Source organism: Lonchura striata, chromosome 9 (genome assembly GCF_046129695.1).
Source record: "Lonchura striata isolate bLonStr1 chromosome 9, bLonStr1.mat, whole genome shotgun sequence".
NCBI classification, from domain to species: Eukaryota; Metazoa; Chordata; class Aves; order Passeriformes; family Estrildidae; genus Lonchura; species Lonchura striata.
In genome coordinates, this window is record NC_134611.1 from 18,557,956 (window position 1) to 18,581,093 (window position 23,138).

Below are 23,138 nucleotides of genomic sequence, written 5' to 3' on the forward strand. Positions count from 1 at the left end.
CTAGAGGAAAAAAATCTCCATTTCTATGGTGAATTTCTGAGTTGTAGAGAACCTTACATCTTGGGTCATGGTTTATAGTGAAGGGCATCCAATCATGACTGATTTTTAATCATAAGACTGTTCTAAATGATAATAATAGGGGCTTGTAAAATGACATTGTTGGAAGCACATCTGAGTTAATTTAGTTTACTTTCCCTCCAAAAATATCTGTGACTTCCCTATCTCTCTTAAATATTTTGAGGAAAAACATACCAGAATTTATTCTCTCTGACTTGGACTTACTGATAAGTATCAAAACCTCTCTTGGAACACGTGGTGAGAGCCCATCCACTTTTCTCTGGAGCAAAAGTGAAAATAGCTGACTGGTAATTCAGGAACAGTGTGTATCCAGAATCGTTTAGGCTTTTCTTCTGAAATGAAAACCTCTCAGGAACAGGCCTTTCCTGTGAGCTGATTTATAACTACAACCCCTGTCAAAGCCAGAAATATCCCACGAGAACTCATCTGTCACCATTTCAGCACTGCTACTTCTGGCCAGCAAAGAGGGACACAGAAACCATAGGAAAAGGAAAAAGGGCAGGCAGGGAGAGCTGTATAAAATACTTTGTAGTATGGGGCACAGCTTTTGTGAGGCAATCCTTGGGCTAGTCTGGCCACCTTTTTTGTTTTGGTGTAAGCCAGGACTGAGCAATTACAGGCATTTTTTTGGGCTAGAGAGGAAAAGAGGCTACAGAAGACAACACTGACCTGCCACATGGCACTCAGTGTGAAAGGTCCCAAACCAAACAATACTGAAGTCTACGGAAAAAAATCTGTGACTTCAGTGCCCTGAGAGATTAGAAACAAAACACTAGTGGTGGTTTCAAAGGTGCAGAAGGCGTTTATAAAAACATTTACCCTGGGACTCCTGTTAAGATTATGCAATTGGGTAACTCAGTTGCTGAATTACTATATAGCATAATTCAAAATAAAGCTAAACATCTTGATCAAATTAATTTAAGGTTGCTGCTCTTCACTTTTTTCTGTGACTGCTATCTGTAACAGATACCAGTTGTGATGAAAATTTGAGGCAGATTTAGCAGGTTTTTTGTTCCCTGATCTGAAATGTCTCAAAGAACAGGAGGAGAAGGGACAAGAAGAAATTGAGATCGAGTGAGGACAGGTCATTCAGCTGTGGGGGTAGAAAGGACAAGTTCAAGACCTGTGGAGGAACCACCTACAGCAGCAAAAGGAAGGAGGAAACAGAGTGTAAAGCAAGTAAGCAATTAAGCAATTGCAGGATAGTTTTAGATTTTCTCAGACTTTTTAGATATATGACCTGTCATTTCTCTTTGTGCATTCTCCACAGGATTAACCAGAGGATAGAATCTCAAGATTAAATATTCAAGGAAGAAAAAGGATGTTTCCATTTTACAGATTGGTGTAAAAAGGAATTGCCTTCTAGGTTTTATCTTATATAATTAAGAATTACCAGATAAATTCTTTCAACACTTCTGACAATTTCAATCATAGCTTGCAGTTTGAGAAACAGGACTGCACAAGATTCTTAATCCATGTTATACACTTAACACACCAAAACCTTTCTGGCACTCACACAGATCTCCATTTCAATGGAGTTCACCTTGGCAGCCCATGACAACTGATCTGATCAGTAACAGTTAAGCAAAAAAGTCTACCATTTAAAACACCAACCTTCTACTATGCAATTTTGAATTGAAAGGGAAGTAACAGAAAGCAACATGATCCTTTGGGCCATGCCTTCCTCTAGCCAGCCACAGAACAAAGGGCAGGAATCCAAGGGGAAGGCAATTTAATATCCTGATGAAAGCACACAATAACATTCCTATAAATAATATGGTGTGACTCCTTATTGGCACAGATGAATTGGATTGTACACTTTCTTACTATAGCTAGTACAGAATGAGAGACATACTTGATTTGCCTGCTGTTATTTAAATAGTTTGCAAGAGAGCTGAGGAGTGAGGCTGCCAAATGATCGCTACTGCTTTTTTCTTTGGCATGGGTTCAGCTCTGTTTCTAAAATGGAACATTTTACATTGAAAACTCTAGGATGATAATCTGAGAAAAAGTTCCTCTAAGAAGGTAAAAGACACAAATTAACTATTTTTATTCCTTCTTGTCCTGTCTCTCAAATACCAGAAGAGCAGAAAGAACAGAAACACAACATATAACTACTTCTCTTTTTTGGTGGCTGACATGGAAGAATATTAGAAAACTACATTAATTTACTTTCACTTCCTTCAGACAATTGAGAGAGATAAACATTCAGCTATCAATGTACCACCAAGCACACTGGACACTTGTTTCACAAGTACACAATTTTTTAAGGTCCATATCCCCTGAAATATGGAAAATATGAAAGATATCACTCATTAAAATAAAGCACAGATGTCCTCAGGCAGTTGAGGTTCTTCATGCCAGTACAGATGCCACTAAAACAGGGAGAACCCTACTGGCTGCTAGAGACATGAGTTGCTGCTGCCTGACCCTAAATTTACAGTAGTTCACTGTGTCATTTATCTGCATTTTCAAGTCAAAATTTCACGATCTACATTCCAGGAAAGGAAGAGCAGAAAAATTATTTCTTTTGAGCTTTAAAATACCAAATGCCGATCTGAAGAATACTAAATGCCAAGAATTTTAGCATCTCTAGGTAATATTGCTTAGGTCTCACTTATGAAATGAATCCAATGATACAGAATCTCTTCCTCTCAAATACAGTTGTATTAGTCCAAGATTATGGTATGAAGTGAAAGCAGTTCCTGATGTTGCAGTTTACTTCACACCTTAGCAAACAAAGACAATGAAAGATCATGCAACAATGACTTCATGGCTGCTTACACTGCCAGGCTTCCACACTAATGCATTTCTTCCCTCTGGCCATGGAAAGAAATTCTTTCTTACATGTTGATATTCTCACCCTCAGTGTCATTCTGCCATTGAAGCACAAAATGGTGCTGTCCCTCTGTGTTTTCATGAGATTAAAACAGAAAATACAAAAAAATTTTCACATGATTCTAGCCAAGTGCATCAAGTCCCAAGCATGAGCTGAGGAAGCTCTATGATAGTGCTGTGCTCAGTGGCATAATCCCCAAAATCCCCCAAGAGTGAGATACTCCACAGACTTTTAGGCAGCCTGCCTTCAGCTGGCCAGAGCTCCTGGGTGTACTGGAGAGTGAACAGCTGGATATTCTCAGACAGAAGTAAGCTGCTGGGTAATCTTGGATGCAAAACCATTGCTGAAAGGTCCAGAATTTATGAAGAAAAGGAATTCTATTCTGTGACAGTGCACAAGTAGAGGGTCAGTGCTTCTAAGACTTCTCACAGACTCCAGCTGTGAGGACAGGATCCATTCTTGTTTCCATACACAATGAAGGCAAATTTCCATATGCTTCCACCTAACTTCTGTATCTGACTGTGGTGTGCATTTTTTGAGGAGCTCTGGATTCTGACACTTCTCTTTCTGAATCCAGAGATGACAAACCCCAGTTTTCAGGGTACCTCAGATATTTTCCTTATGTGAGATTCCACCTTTGGTCTGATATTTTCATATATATTTTGAGATAAAATTCTCAGTGGCTCAGTAGGAGTCTATTCTCAGAGTCTGAGGACCTGGGTCTGTTCTGAGACCCTCTTTCATGAGACATTCCCAGACATGCTGGGTAGAGGCAAAGGCATAAACCACAATTCCAAAATTTGACTTCCACAGAGCTTGGGATATTTGGAATTTATTTTGAGTGATCTTTAATTACCAGCACTGTATTCCATGATATGCTGCCAAAATAATAGAGACAGAGTTGTCAGGAATAAATAGAGCTGTGAAGATACACTGGTCCAGCCACTGGTATGGGCCGTACAAGTCTCTTAGGAACATGGATAAGCTGTCAAACTGTAGGTAAGGTGAGAGACACTTTATTAGTGTGGGCTTTGGATCAGTGTTTTGTATAAAGTAAAAAATGGTTTCCGTTTCCCTGATAAAAGTGAAATGGAAATGCCAATCTAAGAAGTGCAGGTTCAAGGTTCTAGCACACAGCATCTTCTGATTATACTTCTTCCTTCCTCAAAACTGTGTTTGAGAGATTTTGATTGTATTTCCAAAGAACTAAATGCAGGTAAAGAAAATTGTCCTTAAACATTGAAATAGTCCAGTGGTAGTTATAAATGAGAACTTTTGCATGTTTATGTGTACAGAAAACAGTTGAGTGGTCATCTTGGTTCTAGTTTTGCGCTCAGCTGAGACCAATGCTAAAGCCCATTTCACTGTGAGGAGAAATGAAGATTCATATTGTTTCCTACATGGAAATACAAGTATAGTCTATCTGATTTCAGTCCAAATGAGTTCAGTCCAGAGGACAAAGGGAGCAGCTGTAAACGGGTTATATTTCAGATTCATATTTCCAATACACCACTCTCTGCTCTAAGGAACATGAAGAAGCATTAGTACTTACTCTTCTTCCCTTAGGTCCCTGTGGCCCTGATGGTCCTCGTGCCCCTGAAGGTCCCTACATGTCAAACAAATTTATTATTCATTGTCTTCTAAACAAAGAGTCCTGAACATTACAAGCTTATGCACTTTGAGCAGCAATCAATGCAAGAAAAGCAAATCAATCACTTTCACTCATGGTTCAAATTCAATTAAATTTGTTTGTACAATTTATGTAGAAAAATCTAATTAACAGACCCTATGTAACATTATTTTTACAAAACACTGATGTGACTGTTGAATACATTACTTCAAGTATCTCAAAAGTTTTAGAAGATATTTGTACTTCAGCAACATTATGCTAATAAGCACGAATATTTTCTGATAAAAAGTTTGGTTTTTATCTGTATTGAAGACCCATGGTAGACAAATTATAACAATTATATGCAGCGGATTAGAACATAATTTATTTTTTATTAAGAATAAAACTAAACACATAATGAATCTATTTAGACTGTATTAATCACCAATGAATTTTGAAAATATGCAGTTATTAACATCCTTACAAAATTCCATTTCCCTACTTGTCTCAACAGAGTGATTTTTAAATGGATGAGTAAATCATATAATTACTTTTCCCTCTCTCATGGATCATCCTGGCAAAGAGCAAGTGAACAGATTCTGTCTGGATGGGTACATTTTCATGACAATTTTATGGATTGCAGCACAAACTAGAAACCATTCTTAGCTTCACCAAAGCAAAAAGACAATTTGAAAATAGTTTATTTTATGTCAAACCAAAGCACCCTCTTATACCTACAGGTAATCCTTCTGGCCCCACAGGTCCAGGGCCTCCTGGAGGTCCTGGATAGCCCTAGAATTAAAATAAACACAGAAAAGACAGAACAGCTTTATCTAAATTGTTATTATAGCAACAGTAATAAATCCAGTTACTTACCTCAATAATTGGAGTTAAGTTAATAAAATATTTAATTTTACAAAATTTGTTCTCAAAATTTTGTTTAAAGACAAAATGCTTAATTGGATATATCCTAGTAACCATTAAAGCAGCCTAGGAAGCTTTCCAACACAGGCAGTAGCTGCCAGAGATTTACTGAAACAAAGGATGCTGAGCTCTAAATGAATTTCAAACTCCTCTCGAGAAGGCTGTGACAGTGGGAACAGAACATGGACACATCCTGGTGTGGGCAGACCTAGCCAAGACCAAATGCCAGGAACAATTCCTGTCTGAGGACTGCAATGATTTACTGCTGGGAAAGGTTCTCTCTGCTACAGCTACACTGGATTTACCTGTGGCAATAAGCATTAATAACAGACCAAGAAAAGTAAGTTAAAAGACTGGATACTATATTAATAAATCCTTGTTTATTAATCTCCCTAATATGAATTTTTTTAATGGATGAAAAGCAGCTGGTTGAAGGTAAATCTAAATTAGAGGGATTTAATGAAGGACAGAAAACCTCAAAAATCATTAGCTCTGCCTGGATCATTTAGTTGGTCTTCAGTCTCAGGGTACTTGAACCCTTCCCTGCTCATAGGATGTCAAAATTGCAGTAATTACTGCAAATATAGAATATTCCATGGCAAGAACCCCACCCACTGCACCATGCTGGGGCCGAGATCTGCAGTTTCTGTGTCAGGCCATGGAGATTCCAGCCCTGCCAGCCACAGCAGTGTCAGAGGGAGCAGGATGCAGCACTTACCATGACACCTTTTTCTCCAGGAGCACCTACAGGGCCTGGACTGCCTCGCTCTCCCTTTAACAACAAAGAAAGAAGAAAAAGAAAAGAATATTGAATATTCTTCCCCTTTTTCCATGTCCACTGAGCACACCTGTCAGTGCATCACACTATTGGCTGAGACTGCCCTTCAGAAACAGTGCAGAGCCCTTTTATAACTTGTCTTTTTTTAAATTTCTGCATTCCTTCCTCCTACAAGCCTATCCTTCTTTTGAAAAAAATGATAAAACTGAATTTCTCTGTCTTCTTTTTTCCTAGAAGACTGAACAAGAGGTTTACTACATCAGTCTCTGAGAATAGCTGCTAGAAGATGTTTTCTCTCTGTTGGGCACATCATATTTATAGTATGTTCCTTAATCCATAAAATTCAGGACAGCAAACAAAGAAAAAAGATTATTGTTTTTCTCTCTCTTCCTCTTCAGTATGCGTTAGGAAAGCACAGCTCTAAAAGAAAGGCCAGCCCTTCAACAGCTGCTGAAGGAACTTGAGCAGGGGAAGCAGGAAGGGTTTTTCTGGTCTTCCACACCTTTTCACCTTTCATTCATGTCACTCCCAGCCCAAATATCAGACTTGGCTGTAGATTATCCTCAGAAGATTACACTTTTATTACAAATAGTGCACATGACATAGTAATAACACTACATTTCATATTGCATACTGTAATTATGCTGAAAATACACTTATCATTTAAATCCACATAGCATGTGTTACCTTGCACTACTTAATCCATAAGAAAGGAAGACAATAAATTCTACAGAAACAGCATAGCAGTGACAATTATTGCAAAAATGAAGAAGCTTCCTTCCATTTGCTGATGATAAATTAATTAGTCTTTTATTGCCTTTCTCCTCCTAGCTAAACTAGCAGCAGTATCTCAAGGTACTGTTTTTGGGCCAAGTGTAATTATGAAGAAATTATGTATGTAATTATGTCTAAATCTAAAGCAGGGCTTTCCACTGATGTATTTACCTTCACAGATTATATAAATTATAATCAGATTTTAATGGAATTCCTAATAGTACATTAAGACTTCCTCCATAAAATATCTAAACAGACACCAGTCTAGGTGAAATAATTCAGCCCTACAGGAAAGAAATGCAAATGGTGCTGCATAATTCTGACAAAAAATTATGCTTTTATCATAATTGAAGCTGACATGCAGTCCAGTAAGTTTCCTGTTTTTCAGTTTTAAAATACTTCACCTAAATAAAACCATGTCAAATACACTTAAGCTATGTGTACTGTTCTAGTCACATTGAGTCTGCCAGATTTTGCTTTCACAAACACAACTGTTACTGCACAGCAGACAAAACTAAGTCATCTTTTTTATTCAGTTAATGTATTCAGCCAAGTTGTACCTATTTTTGTCTTCATTATGTAGTAGTGCAAACCAGTACTGTATAAAACAAGTATAATTCATGCCAGTTTCTCTGAAACAATAGCAGTACAGTAAAGTGTTATAAGAAAGGTATAAAATCAATCAGCTCTAAATTAACTGTGAAGTAAAATCAAGGATATCAGATACATACCTCAAATAAGAACATTTGGATTACCAGTTTTTACCTCCCTGTGCTCTGAAATAGCTACAGGAATATTAGCTCTGACAGTGGTCAGTAAATGATCTCTCACCAGTACCTTATCTCCTCAATGGTTTCCAAAGCTGCTGAATAGTCAGATACATTATTATACCTTTTCACCAAGGTTTCCAGATGGCCCAGCTTCTCCAGGTAAGCCAGCTGATCCCTGTATGAAAAAAAAACCAGACTTTTACTTGCATGATGTCTATACTAGCTCATGGTCAGCAGCTCTCCAGCAACAGAGCAGGGCCCAGTTGCTCTTCCCAGAGAGCACCGGGGACAGCCAGGGCACCCAAGGAGCCCTGCATCCCAGCACCCACTGCAACAGCTCCTGCCAAGGGGAAACTGCAGCCACCGCAGCACAATACTGCCCCTCCAATGCAGATCTGCCGCTCAGCCCAACCTTGCACTGCTAAAACACTTACAAGCATACAAATAAAGGTGATAATTGCTCTGCTAGCGCTTCAATCGGGCCGCAAATTTCACAGGGAATAAATTCAGTGGAACAAAGTAAAATGCAGTCAAAACAAAAATTATATTGGATCAGGTGTTGTTCAGAATTTTCCCTTCAAGAGTAGTAGCCCCAAATGCCTTTGAAGTCAGAGGATCAGAGCTTTTCAGACATTCAGAAATGAAATAATTATCCCCTGAGGTTCCCTCACAAACTTCCGCTGGATAGAACAAGTACAACCATATGAGATGGGAAACAGAAGAGGAAGTACTTTTAAAACCCTTATTCCCAGTGCTTATAATACCTACTTTATTACGAAAGCTAAAATAAAAAGAAATTATAGCTCAAGGCTCTAATTGAGAAAAATATGACACAATGAGCTTGAGGAAAAAGCACTAAGTGCCCAGAGTACATTGCACGACTGCCTGTGGAACATGGCAGAAATGTGATAGCTCCCAGTAGTGATATAACACACTGTCTCTGTAACACTTTAAAAAGGGAAAAAAAGAAAGTTTTGGCAATTCACACATTGGCATTGCCATCTTTACGTGTGCAGGAAGGAACTAGCATTAGTAGCCCTACGCTGGCATTGAAGTGCAATTTAAAAAAAAAAAAAAAGGCATTACTTTGAAATAATTGAAATGCAGTCTTTATCTGTACAATCTGAATACAGTTCAGCCTCGAGTCCTTTAACAGAACAGGTGCAAAATAAGTAGAGATTTTATGATTACTTGTTCTCTTGGACTGCTAGCTATGCTGGAAATCTCACAGTTTAAACATATGGCAACGAGCCAGTGATACAGCTACTTTTGAGGTTGACAATACTGGCATAAATTACTTTATGGAAGGAACTGAAGAGATAAGCAGGCATCTCTGTGGCTGCTGGACTGATATATTATGTGTGGGAACTTGTGTATTATGTGTCAGAACCGAGATGTCTCTTGCCTTGGCAGCAGCCAAAGATGGGTCCTGGTGATACTGGCACTGAGGCTATGGCCCAGACGTCACTGGCAGCAATGAGGGACTTTTGTGATGAATTCTGAGAGGGAGAGCTCCCAGTCAGAGCCAACAGTAGGCCACAGTAGCAGGCAGAAATCTGTGAGACAAAGAATTACCCTGTACTCTTGCTTATCAAGGTAAGAGGTGTGGAGGTACAGTTTCAAAATGCTAAAGATTAATCACTTTGATTCCCTTGTTCCAGAAAGAACAGAAGACATAATTAGAGCCAAGGTGAAACTCAGACCTATTCTCTTTGCACAGAGACACTCCTGATCTCCCAGCCAATGCCATGCTGTTTACAGGACTGAAGATGCTGATCAGAAAGATGGAGAGCTCTGCCTTGCCCCAGCAGTGAATCTTTTAATATACAGCCTCTGATCAAGTTCACTTTCCAATTCAGAAATACTCTCTTCCCAGTTTGGTTGCTCTGGGCTGAAAGAGCAGGAATGACTAGGAAGCAGTGACTGTGAATGTGCTGCTGCATTCCCCAGCACATTAGGGCAAGCCTCTGGCACCCTCCAGAGAGAGGACAGAAGCTGGCTATTAAATAGAAAATTTCTTATACATTGGCTATTCCTCCAAAGTAGTTCAGAAAATTTATGGCAAAAGCACTAAGAAGGCTGATAAAAAGATGTAAAATAAACTTGGCATACCTGGAATTGGGTATCTATGGAAAGGAAAACAATAGTCAAGACGACTAGAAGTGAAGCCTGTGAAATGCTAAAAGCAACAAGGACTTCAGAAGGTATGAAGGGGAAAGAAATTCATTACAGGTTAACTAAATGCTCTTCCACCCCTCTATTCAAAGCAGAGGTCAAGTATCTGAGACTGAGAAAATGCTAGGGCTGGTATGCACACCAGCAAGAGAGCCAAAAACTTACTTAAGAATAGAATCTTCAATTTTCAAACCATTAGTAGCATTCAGTGAAAAGAGAGTATAGAGAGCAAAACATCTTGTTCTGTCAACATATTAGTCATAAAGTGGTGTTTTCCCTACATCATTCCTGACAGACTTTCTGTAAGATCATGTGTCTCTTAAAATCCCAGATCTGGACTGGCTTGTAATAAAGACCAGCAACTAGGACTGGGTTGAGGTTTCAACTCTCTCTCCATCTTATGTAAGAAAATGAATACAGGCCAAAGCAGATCTGTTGAATCAATGTCTTCCAGCATCCCTTCAATCCTCTGGGGAGCAGTGGTGGATTCCAAATATAAAAGTGAATGTATTAGAAAACAGAAAAGTAAAGCAAAAATCCTGAAGTGATTAAAAAAAGAAATCAGCAACTTATTAAAAAAATAGTCATCAACTTTCATTTACAAGGACTTGTATAAAAGTCTCCAGTGACAACAGCAGCATAATAACAGCATTTTAGAAACCTTCTTGACAGGAGCATTTTGTAGAAAATGAATCAGAGACCAGATCTCACAACTAACACATGCCTGAGAAGACAAAAACATCTTGCTAGGGCATATGCTCTGTGTTAGAAACTGGACTGTAGTTGAATAATTGAAAACACATTGCACACCTAATGCAAACCCAAGTATGGAGTAATCCATTGAAAAACCTGGTAGTGAGAAATGAATATACAGCTAGTTCCAAACAGTCCCATGGCAGCAGTTACCTGCCAGGTTGTACTTTAATGTGTTCTTCTGTGATAATTGAAAATTTTCCAATCCAGTGCTATTTCATTTACAGTTCAGTATTCTCAAATGTCTTTATTCAACATTCATCTAATGAGATGACATAATACATTTAAAATACTATCTTGTCACAATAACATTTTTCTGTTAATTTTGTCTGTTGAGAAAGTTAGTTGGTAATCAACCAGAGGTGATAATCTGAGTGAAAATTCTGTGATTTGCTATGCCAAATGGAGAAAGTGAATAAGAGCAGAGATGCACCATATTTGTACCTTGCAGCTGATATTTCACTCAATTCTTTGAAGGATTCAAAAATTCAACTACCTGAATATTTGAAAGGCAAAATGTACTGACACCAATCACCTACTCAAGAGCAGTTTTAAGAAATAAATAAATTGATTAAATTTTGTTTCCAGTGTAAATCAGGTTAATTCTGTTGATAGCACTTCTAGAGGAATGCTTGCATTTAAGGGAAGCTGCCTGACCAAGTGGGGGTAGGATGTGCTCACTGACAAAACCTTGGGAGCTGAACTGCAGATACCACGAACCCTGAAAAACAGCTGAAACCAAATGATAAAGAAAACTACTAGCAAAAAATCCTTCAAAAAAATGAGCAACAGCTTGACAAAGCAAACTTCTAGCTACTGTAACCTCTTTCTCCATTGGTCTCAGCAGGAATTATGGCACATCAGGTCATGTAGGGTAGAAACAAGAAGCACAACCTAAGACACAGAAGTACCTTTATTACCATTCACTGTTAAGTGCTTCACAGAACCCACAATAATCTCTATCCAACTGCCTTCTGAAAGCAGCTGAAGCAGCTCCTTCTTTGGAAGCCCTTGGCAATGTCCCATGCATTCACCAGACTTTGAAAAAAAAAAAAAAAAAAAGGCTTTCCTCAACTGACTTATCTTTTGGTCTATGGTTTAAAATTCTCTTTTGTATATCCCTAAAGCCCAGACTTTTCAGGCTAATTCAAACAACTCCTTCTGCTGAGCATCCTGAACGCATCAGTTAAAGTTCACATAATCTTTTCTTCAAGCAAAAGGAATTGCAGTTTCCATTCTCCCTGAATGATGCCTCCCTGGTGCCTAATCCAGCTAATTTTTACCTCTCTGAACGATGTGGTAATTGCTTTATGGTAATTCTTCCCAAAGGCATCTCAGCTACAAGGCACATGGCCTGCCTGCAGTATTTTATTGCCATTCAGAGACTCCTGCACACTGACCATTTGCAGCCTGCTCTGGAGCTGCCATCAACAGCCTGAACATCACTGGTTTTCCTTTTCTGCATTGTATAGTTTTTTTTCATGGCAAAGCACTTTTTATTTCAGCTCGGTTTCCTTTTGTTGTTTCAAAAACTATGTGCAACCAGAGAAATTTGCTGACATGTAATTTCTGAAGATTATTTTTCCAGGATTTGTGTTCATGAACTCTGCCTTTTGAAACCAGTTGCACATAGTACATCTGACAGTTCAACCCTTCTACTCTGTCTCAAATTGTGTATAAATGTCAAGGATTTCTAATTCAGAAGTGTACAGGTTGAATTTCTTTAACAGAGTTGGCATGGAAAAATAGCAATTAACTTGCACTTAGTCATTCAAAGTGGTGCAGCCTGGGTAAAGACTAGCATTATCAAACTAAAATAATCCTGGAAAACAATTGTTTCAAACACAGATGAATTCTGAATAATTCAATAAATTATTTTCTTAAATCATTCCTGACATTTTAACAAATATATCATTTGTATGAGATGCTTGAAGTTAGTTTCAAATATTTGCTGTCCATCACTGAACAGCATCTTAGCTAAGCAGAAAAAAAATCCAGTTGCACATATCAGCAAAGTCAGATTTTCCTCCCCCAAAATGTAAGGGGAATTTTCTCAGTAGCTGAAGGGGTTGTTTCTTTTGGCATGGCTTCCAAAAGATTTTGTCTCATCAGCAGTGTACATTTGCTCTGTCTGCTGTTCCCTTGCTTCTCACTATCTTAAACAATGCCTCTTCAATTGGACCTGTTGGTCCTGCAGTTAACCAAATATCCTGCAGCAAGGAACAGCTGCTGGATTCTACCATAGCTCTGCTGAACCAAGCAGCCCCACCTCAATCTGCCTCCCTTCCTCTTTAAACAAACACAGCATATGCTGCAGCCAGAAAAACAATTTTTGTTGTAGTACTTGGTTAAGGAATAGTGTCTGAAGTCTGACTTTAAGCACAGTCCTGATTTACTCTTAAATGTGTGTCATTTATGCTTACGAGCACAGCGAACATTTTATAAATTTAGTCTACTCTGTTTCCACAGTGGACAAGCATCCAGAAATATTTTGGCAGAAGTGTGCTCTGAAGAATCAGCAGCTTCATGTGACCTAAGAAATGTTGGATGCTGTGGCTTGTAGCCTATTGACAGAGCTGTATTTCAGCACATGCTCCACCTTACTAGGCTGAAAAATCAAGTGTTATAATCCGATCTCCTGCTGTTGAAATTTCCCTGCTTGTGCAGAGTTGCCATCTGTACTCTTCAAAGCAGGTATTAAGCAGAACTTAGGAAAGCTGCTACAGAAAAGGAATAATTATTTTGGCACCTCAAACAGCAGTGGCAGACGTTTTAGTCAATGACAGGAGATGGATGATACCAGGGGAAGTAAGCAAATTGAAAGAAGCAGAAGAAAAATATTAGTACAACCCTTTGGTATCAATAACAGACAGGCACATGTGGTCATGGCATAATTTTCAATGAATTCAGCATTTAGAGGATTTATTATTGCAAAATTTCTTCTTTGGACAGATTATTCAGAAAATGCACTAGATGTGCCCCTCCCTACCTTTTGTTTGACTCCATCTCAAAGTCTGTCCCAGTGGTTGGTAGCACTTGTACTTTGCTCTTGTACTTTGTTTTTCAAACTTTTTCTGTTTTTCGAAGGTTTTGTTTGTTTTACGTGCGGCATGTTTGATTCCAGAGATGTCCTCATGCCACCAGAGCCAATACTGAATAGCAGGGAGTGGATTTATCTGTGAATTAAGAAATCCATACTCCATGTGCACACCAAGGGAAAGAGAAATTATTTGTTACAAACAGAAGCTGCTTAGAAGCTGGAAGCAAAGTGTGTGTCCAAAGCATACAGAAGTGAATATTTTGCATCAGGACTCATGTCTGTAAAAACATTTTATGCATATGAGAAAAACCATCATCTTCCTGTTAGTACTTTTCAATTTTTTTTGGAAAAGCTTAACTGTTACAGATTGCAGTGGTGAATAAGGTGAAAGAAAGGGGTTTTGAAAGGTCTAAGAGTTGAGTGTGCTTGTGTCTCCTCTTGGTGTTTCACCACTGGCCTCAATGACAACAAAATATATATTATGCCCCTAAAGATCATGTAGTGGGCATTGGTCCTCTGCTGCCAGATACAACAGATCAAGGGCCTATGAAGGTCATTTGATTAGTTACATGTACATAAATCAGAAGATATTCTACAATCCACAGGTAAAAATAAGAAATATTAATCAATGACTTTGAAACTATTTCGGTTTTCAGGTATCATGTGCCATCCTGAATCACACATAAATTCTCCAAATATCACATGTGGGAAATGGTAAGTAATGATTAGCCATAATTATCTTTCTTTAGAACATTATAACAGGGCTGCAACATCCCCTTGTTTGGCATAGAAAATATTTTTTAATTCTTCCAGCTTGACCCTAACCATAGTTAGGTAGCTGTTATGATGATTTTATTTAACATTACTGCAATGTATCATCATTGATTATGTTTGAGCTAGTAATTACTACATAGAATGGAGCTCTTTTAGTGGTGAAAGACATTATGTTCATACAAAATATCTGAGTTGTGGAAAATCTGTTCAGTGAATTCAAGCTCATTGTGGAGCAAAAAAAATTCTATGTCAAATCCAGAAAGTTAAGGTTCAGTAACTAGCTTCTGTGAATGTTTCACGTACTAGTATTGTTGTAATGATTTAAGATTGAGCCTGTATTTGTCTTCTGTTGAGGTTTTTGGTGCATGTAACACTGTACAATATAGTAAACGCTATCAGTTTTCCCTAACATGCTACAGGCTGAAAAACAGAATTCACATGCAAAAAAAGCCACCCTTAGAGATACACTGGATGACTTTCAAGGGGACCTCATGGCACTGTTGGTTCCTGTGTAAGCAGAAACTTTGAACAGACTGAGGTTGCAGCTTCTCAGTCCCCTTCCCCAGAGCACAACCTCCTGAGTGCACAGTGGAGCTGGACCTGACCAAGAGGAGTTTGTAACATTTCTGCAGTAACCAAGCATTTGATGAGGTGGCTCAGGTGCATCTGCTCGGTATTTTGCAGACAATGGGGAGCTACCTCTGACCTCCAGCTAAGGTGAACAGAGTTTATGTGAGCAGTACAGCACTAAGCCCAAATCAGGGTTTGGTATGTCTGCTCAGCACAGGTTAACTCTAGAAAGAAAATCAATTTAATTGTGTTTTCCACAGTATTTGGGTAACTCAAGCACGGGCCAACATGTTCACATCCGCTCATAAATGCCAGACAAAAGTTAAAAATACTTTTTTAACTTTGAAGAAGGGCAGGGGATGAAGTTACATAGAGGGAATTCCAAAGTTGTATGTTTCAGGGAAAACTAACAACTAAAAAAGCACCTGCAGTGGAAGATCTGAGAGAGATTAGGTCTTTAAAATATTAAGGATAGGATAGGATTTTACCACTGTAAAAGGCAGCACATCTATGCAAGAAGTAGGCTTGTAAGAGGCAATGTTTCCTTCCTCAGTATTCTTAGCAGTTTGGACAGTAGTCATAGATGTTTGGATGAATTGGAAACAGACTACAGGGGAGTTAGACTGTGACTTAAATTATCTCAAAAACAAAACAGGCTGACTGAATTGGGACGGTTAAGCCTGAAAAGAAAGAATGAAAGAGGCACAGAATAACAACCACCATATGTAAAATGCTGTTTCCAGCAGAAAGGAATCACGTTACACCAGTGAAAGAATTTTTTAAAAAATAGAGAAGCCCTGGTCTTGGAACTTTTTAATAACTGGTTAGACAAATATTTGTCAGAAATTATGCAAAGATAATAGATCCTGCCTAGACAGAAGAGGATGGACTACGTGTTACCACAAGGTCACCTTGAGTTCTGTGATTTTATGGAGCATGGACAGAACAAGCCTGCAAAATACATCTCAGGCTAAATGCAGCCTGTCAAATGATGTACTGGAAAAGGATCATTTATTCACTCACATGAACGTGCCTTGGAAAATCCCTACAACCACCTGCACAATTCACACAACATAGTGGGAGAAAAGAAGAATTAATTTTGGAAAATGCTTAAAATGGGGAATTTCTTTAAATGGTATGAATCTTAAAGATTTCAAAGGTATAACTGACATACTATAGCTTCAAATACAGGCAAACTTCATCAGACAATGTCTGCAATCAATTATTCATTCACACTCAAATAAAACAGAATTAAAAAATAAACCAGAAAGAATTCAAGCTTACTGCTTCACCAGTTTTTCCAAGGTTTCCTTGGTCTCCTTGTTCTCCCTGTTAAATGTAAAAAACAGATGATCTAGTTCACTAGAAAAGTAATTTCTTTCATATGTGTATATTAAAGTCCTCTGTTTTCCTAGGGGCCTCTTTATTTTCTAAATTACATCTGCCAATTAAAACTTTAAAAGCTAAAATTAAGTAACCAAAACAAATTTTGTCAGTGGCTACTTTTGATTTGGTAAAATGATGTCCTAATGTATTCAGAATTTGCCTGCAAAAATCAAAACTATCAATTAAGTGCTCATAAAACACATTAGGTTAGCACAAAACTATAAATTAATTACTTTATTTTTATTTAAATCTTTCAGCAAATTACCTTCACTATTTCACTACTGCTTCAAAGGTAGATATTGCTTGTGCACTTTATTGATTACTGTAATTTTATTATGAAATATTAGAAAACTTGACATTTGAATGACATTTTAACAAACTTATCACCCTTCCCCAAAAACCATCATTAAGTATTAATAAATTCTGTTCTCCAAAATTACACTGTTGCATAAGTGGAACTTTTTGCTGTGTGTTTCGCAGGTGGAAGCTGGGTGTATAACCACTATTGATTTTCTGGCTGGGACAATAATCTCAGTTATCTAATAACTGATGAACAGTTATTTGCATACTGTTTACACAGATTGCAGATCAGCACTGGGAAATTCTGCTGCCAGGAGCTCCTATTTTGAGCTGCAGCACTTCATCTCATCCCCATTCATACTTCCAAAATCCTGCCAATGTAGGAACTGCCCTGAGTCCCTTGCTGCCCCCTGGTCCAGGCATCCTCACGTTCCCAGGGTGTTTGATTTCATTGTAGCAGGTGCAGTCTTTGCTCACACATCCTTGTTTCCTAGAGCTGCACAATTTTCTCCTTTTTCAAAATGGGATCTTGCAAGAAAGCAGAATCATCAGTATGATACACATTTATATTCTTTGGAAGCATGTGTGCTCATATGCTTTCACTGATATGTCACTGTAAATAGTTGTGTATAATCTGTCCCAAATACATTATATTTCGTAGTAAAACCATCACTTACCTTTAAACCTTCTGGTCCAGGATCACCTACATAACCTTTCTGTCCTGGCTTTCCCTAAAATAAGGATTAGAATAAAATATTGTAAATATTTTATTTCAAAAAGGTAATTTCATCCCAGTTTATCTATTTATCAAAATACATGCACTAAAATGTACAGTTTAGTAATATTTAATACAAAAAAATTAAGCAAGTGTATTTGGAAATATGTATCTGAAAATACACTGTTGAATATTCCATCAAATTCTGGAACAGTAAGCAAAATTTGTAATAAGTCTTACAGCAGTTCACACTGAGGAAAAACTGTCACAATCCAAGACTGAAACACATTTCCATTTCATTGTGCAAAAAATGTATTAGGGAGACAAAAGAAAAAAAAAAAGGCAAGGCAATGTTCTCTCCTGGTTAATTCTAGCAGAAAAGGGACTCAACATTAATAAATTTTGATGCTGAGACTTCAGGGACCGGTGTCACAACTGTTCTTCCTCAACCAGACAAAATCAGCTCAAAGACCCTCTCCTCCTTATTCAGAAAATTGATGATTTTGAGCCTCATTTCTCTCTGCTAGCATTTTGCTGCTGACAGATCTTGTTGCTGTGACACTGTGGTAATAACCCTGTTAGCCAGGAGAAATACAGCAACATCAGAGCAGGAGGCCACAAAGGGACAGGATCTTTGAAGCACTTTACAACGTGCATCCCTCCCTCTGTCATCACTGCCACAGGCTCACAAAGGCACACAGACCCGAAAGCTTTCTCCCTTAGTTTTCAATTTGATGTTTACAATGTAATTATATCTCCCTTTTAAGAAATATCTTTCCCTCCCAGTATACTTTACTTCCTCTACAACATAAAACATGGCCTAACCATTTGTCTATCTGGACAGCACAGCCCTGCCCAGACAAACTTTCCCCATCTGCTCTGAGGAAAAGGCCCTGGTCCAACAGAGGTCCAGGGGACTGGACCTGGCTCTTGAGCAAGTTGCTGATGAGATCGCTGGAGGCTGACAACTGGAGAAAGAAAATTAATTCAACATTTTAATGATTCAATTTCAAAACCATGCAGATTTGTCCTAAAAAGAAATTATCAGCTGCTGTTCCAGCAAACTGAATAATTGGAATCACCAGAGTCCATAATAAGAATTTTCCATTCCACATAAGCTGAGAAAAGAGCAACTAAAGCAACAGATAATAAAACATTTCTTAAAAAGAGATGGCATTTTTTCACTTGGCTCTTTTGCTTCAGCTGCTCTGCTCCTGTCTTTCAGAATATGTGTATGTTAGTTTCTGAGCATCTGAGAAATTCTCAATATAGCTTAAAATTTTATGAAATTGTCTTAGCAGATTCCATAACTTCTTGTATTAATCCCTTTCTATTACTCTCATTCTCTTGGCCTACTTGAGTAATTGCATTCTGCCCAACAAGTTGCAACAAATAAAATCACTTTAAGAACATATTTTTGTTTTTGCCAATGGACTAATATATGGTAAAGCCAAGAATGTAGGGAGAAAAGACCATGAAGAGAAGTTCTGAGAGAACCAGATAAAGCAAGTCATGTCTTTCCACAAGGCTTAACAAAGAACAAGTGATGGGCTTCTGCAGGTCACTACATACTGTTTGACTACATTGTTGTAAAGAAACTTAAGGTCTTTCTATGCAGCAAGACGGTAACATAAAAATGTTTTAGGTTAAATTCATCAAAAGAAACTAGTGGCCCATATTTAACTACCTTGATAAGTTTAAGCCTTATGAGAGCTGAACTGGAGTTACAGCTCGTAAAGGTTTCTTGGCTGTCATTCCTCGCCTATGCACTAGCTGCAAAGGACATAGAACAGATGGAAGTTGATCAGAAAATGGAACAAGTGGATTTAACTGGAAAAGCAATCTGAAACACATGGATTTGGCTTTAAACAGAAATACAATACATTTACACATGGGGGAAAAGCCACTGACAAAAGGCTAAAGTAGGGATGGCTGCTTTTCTACTTGCAAACCCCTGAGAAAATTACTCTTCCAGGGCAGGGTAATCCCAAAGGAAATGTTTGTTTCCTAAAATATTAACTGCAAGTTCTACCCTTTTCTTTCAGGAAACAGCAGCCAACTGCGCTTCCTTTCACCTCACAACTGGTAGGTACAGGTGTGTACATATTAATATAAACATCTCTCACTATCACTTCTATTTCAATCCCTCCATAGGCTTCCTACATTCCTTCAACCCACAGGGAGGCACTTCCAAAAAAGACAGCACTGGGGGTGTGGGGCAGACTTGAGAACATTTTACACTATCATCAGGAGAAATTGTTAATCTTGTGACTATATAAATTCCAGCTTCAGTTTAACACATCTACCTCATAAAGGAATCGACTTGCAACAGTTCCTTTTTACTTTCTGGTTTGAAACAATCTCCACTCTTTTAAAGGCATTTTCTTCTCCAGTAATGAAGACCCAAAATAAAAGAAAAAATAAATAAAAAAAAATTAAAAAGAACCAATGCTTGCAATGACTGAGCTGAGCTACAGTGACAGAGTGTTAATATTTGGATAGCCATTGAGAAGAGAGGGTTAAGTGGGTGGACACTGAATAAACAGTCACATCTTTAGTATGGCAACTCCTGTATTTTCACAGGACAAATAAGCAAGCACCAAAAAAGTCAGGGTTTTTTTTATGTAGAAGGATTAATTTAAGAGCATGTAGGTATTTGACTTTGGAATAGAATGGGTGGGAAGGTTTGGAAAGGAATTAATGAAACATCAAATGATGCCATTAGATTCAGTTCAAAGATGTCTTCCAAAGCTGACACAGACTGAGGTCTTTGTAACTGAGATACATCCTGAGTAAACAGGGGAAACATCCTCAGTTTTGTCTCTAGTTGCTTTAGACACCTGGAAATTTATTTTTGAGCTGGGACTAAGAACCCTTGTGCAGGTTCATATTCACTTCTGTTCCAGCAGAAGATGATCTATTTTGATGGCAGCATTGGTCAGGTGGGTCCCAGGGGCTTTTGGTCTCTTTCATGTTTTTAAAAGCAAATGGTAGAAACAAGGGCAGGTGAGGGAGGAGGAAGAAAAATGAGGTGAAATTTTATGGCTACCAGCTTGCTACATGCCCAAACCTGAACTAGGGCTTGGATACTTTGACCTGAAATTGTAAAAGAGATGAGGACTCCAGAAGCACTAGAAATCTGCTCTAATATTGTTTCATAAGAATAATGAAAGGTTTACAATACATCACCTACAAGGATACTTCAGACAAGCCCCAGAAAATTAAGGTAAAAGTGGCTGAAAAGAGGACTAACCTATTCAACCATGCCCACAAAAAAAAGTCTGTGGGGCAGGAAGCAAGGCTGTAGTGAGAAAAACACAAGGCTTTCAGATAGAACAGCTAGACATTAGAAAAAAGGACTGTAAACAGGCAAACAACTGAAGCAAATTGATGAGGAGAATGAAGAATTCCCACTCCTGGAGGCTGCAAAACACAAGTTGAACACATCTGTCAGCTAAAGACAGAGCTGGCAGCTGATGGTGCCTTGGGGCCATGCATGGCCAGACCACTTCTGCAGGTCCCTGCTCTGCCCCCATGGCTATTTAATTAGTGCAGTGACAGCACAGTTGGGGTAGTGCTTCCTTTCAGATATAACATCCACTTCTTAAAACTCCTTTCATGGAAAATGGAAACAAAAGCAATGTGTATCAAATGAGCATCAAATTGCAGTCAGGGAAGCACAATTTAAAAAGACAGATGTGTTCAGCAGCTTACTGACTCAGTCCTGCTGCACTACTGAGGTTTCAGTCCTGGTTGTGACTCCCACCCACACAAGCACAGTGTGTGTCACACGTGGGAGGGAAGCACCAAGGACAAGCAGAGGTGGAAGCAGAGTGCAGAGCAGCAGCACAAACAAGTTGGCCTGGAGCTGTAAAACAGCTGGAGTCAAGAGCAGCCATAGAATCCAGGCAAGAGCCTCTGGGCCCCTGGACAAGAAGGAAAAACAGGCAGAGCTGTCCATCAAGCAAAATTCCCTTTTCCCCGTCTCTCATTTCAGGAGGGGATGTTGGCCAGTGAGCTACTAAATAATGTCTAGAGCCAGCAGCCCTGGGGCTCCCTTCAGATGCACATACTCTACTCTCAACAACTTGTGAGAGAAAAACCAGAGAGCCATAAGACATGCCAATGGTGTGCACATTTCCCACTGAGAGAAATAAAAACCTAAATAATTTAGGTCAAATTGACCCAAAACAGATTAAAAATATTTCAGTTTGCTAGGTTACACAAAAAGTTTTCTCTTGGGTCACTTTGACAGCAGCTGATGGCAGCCTGTGCGTGCCCAGTGATGTGAAGGATGGGAAGGTAGGTGTCCCATTGCACCCACTGCAGCTTCTTCTTTTCCAATTGCCACAGCACAACATGGGAGTTGCTATCCAGCCATGAAGCCCTGCTCAAGGAGGAGACTCAAAGGACGATGCAGCCAAAATAAAAATTTCCATGAGGCTCTCGGCAGAAGCTCAGACAGATTAAACTCAATATTGAAATAAAGTTAGAGAATGTTTTGAAATTCTGTTTAATTTTTTGCATGTTTTCCTCAGTTGAAAAACAAAGAGACTTCTGTGGGAAGGTTTCGTGTTTGGTCTTTTGCCTTTTTTTGTTTTGGTATGGGTTTGTTTGTCTTAACACCTAATCTATGTGGCAAATAAATATTTTAATATAATTTTTAACAGAAAGCAAATTCCCAGCTTTGACTAGCTACTGAACAGGAAAAAGGACATAGGCATATATCCATTCTAAAAGCAGAAAACAGTGGAAAAGACTCAAACTCATGCAAGAAATGGGAAGTCATCCAGAATGAAAGCCAAGTCAGTGATTACCACACATAATCAAATCATGTAAAGGCAGACAATCAAATTCCATTCAATAAACTTAGAAATGCTTCTGTAATTCCTAGAGCAGGTTAGTATCCATTTTAGCCTAGAAATTTTCTAAAAATAAGCTCCAAGTTCACTGAAATACTCTTAGACAATAGTATATTTTTATAACTAACAAAAAATTGGATGGTAGTTTTAAACTGCTATCTTTTAAAACATGTCAGCATAAACAGCATTGTGACCTTCCAGCTGTATTGTTTTCAGTAACTATCTGCCAGGTCTCTGGTAGATTCTTAAAGCATACATCCTTTATATTTCTCCCTGTGAGCTGAGTAAGTTCTTCCCCAGTTGAAATATTTTGATATATCAGCTGGTTCAGTCCCTAGGGGGTGCATGGCAGTTTCATCTCTCTCAGAGGAACACTATATTTTGTGCACTATAGCAGTAATTTCCTTTCAAACCCTTTGTATGGAAAATCATTTCCCCTCCCAGCTCTGCTTTGAGCACGTTCTGAGGAAAAACACACATTCAATCAGGAGATGCCATTTTATCACAATCACTCCTCACAGCAAACTCCCATCTCAAAGCAGTATCCCTACTGAAAAACAGCCTGCCCTACCAAAATTCCTCATACTTACTCTTGGGCCGACTCCTCCAATAGGTCCCGCTGGTCCGACTTCTCCCTAAAAGAAATCAGGACTTCAATGATCTTGATGACAAGACTAGTTTTAAAAAAGAAAGTCTGCAGATAACTGTTTGTATTTATTACATCATCCTAAATTTCATGTGTGTTTATCTGAGTCCAAATCTGATAGAAACACCTGGAAACAGACTATTTA

At 38.5% G+C, this 23,138-nt stretch overlaps 1 protein-coding gene across 1 annotated transcript in view; it reads right to left on the bottom strand.

Annotated features, from left to right (window-relative positions):
- Window positions 1-23,138, bottom strand: part of COL24A1 (collagen type XXIV alpha 1 chain) — a 117,328-nt gene that overhangs the window by 36,465 nt on the left and 57,725 nt on the right. Inside the window, exons 22-28 of the mRNA XM_021526749.2 lie at window positions 22,938-22,982; window positions 17,448-17,501; window positions 16,369-16,413; window positions 7,894-7,947; window positions 6,169-6,222; window positions 5,265-5,318; window positions 4,470-4,523 (exon numbers count right to left, since the gene is read on the bottom strand). Of these exons, the coding sequence (XP_021382424.2) occupies window positions 4,470-4,523; window positions 5,265-5,318; window positions 6,169-6,222; window positions 7,894-7,947; window positions 16,369-16,413; window positions 17,448-17,501; window positions 22,938-22,982 (360 nt within the window). The remainder of the gene's footprint in view (window positions 1-4,469; window positions 4,524-5,264; window positions 5,319-6,168; window positions 6,223-7,893; window positions 7,948-16,368; window positions 16,414-17,447; window positions 17,502-22,937; window positions 22,983-23,138) is intronic.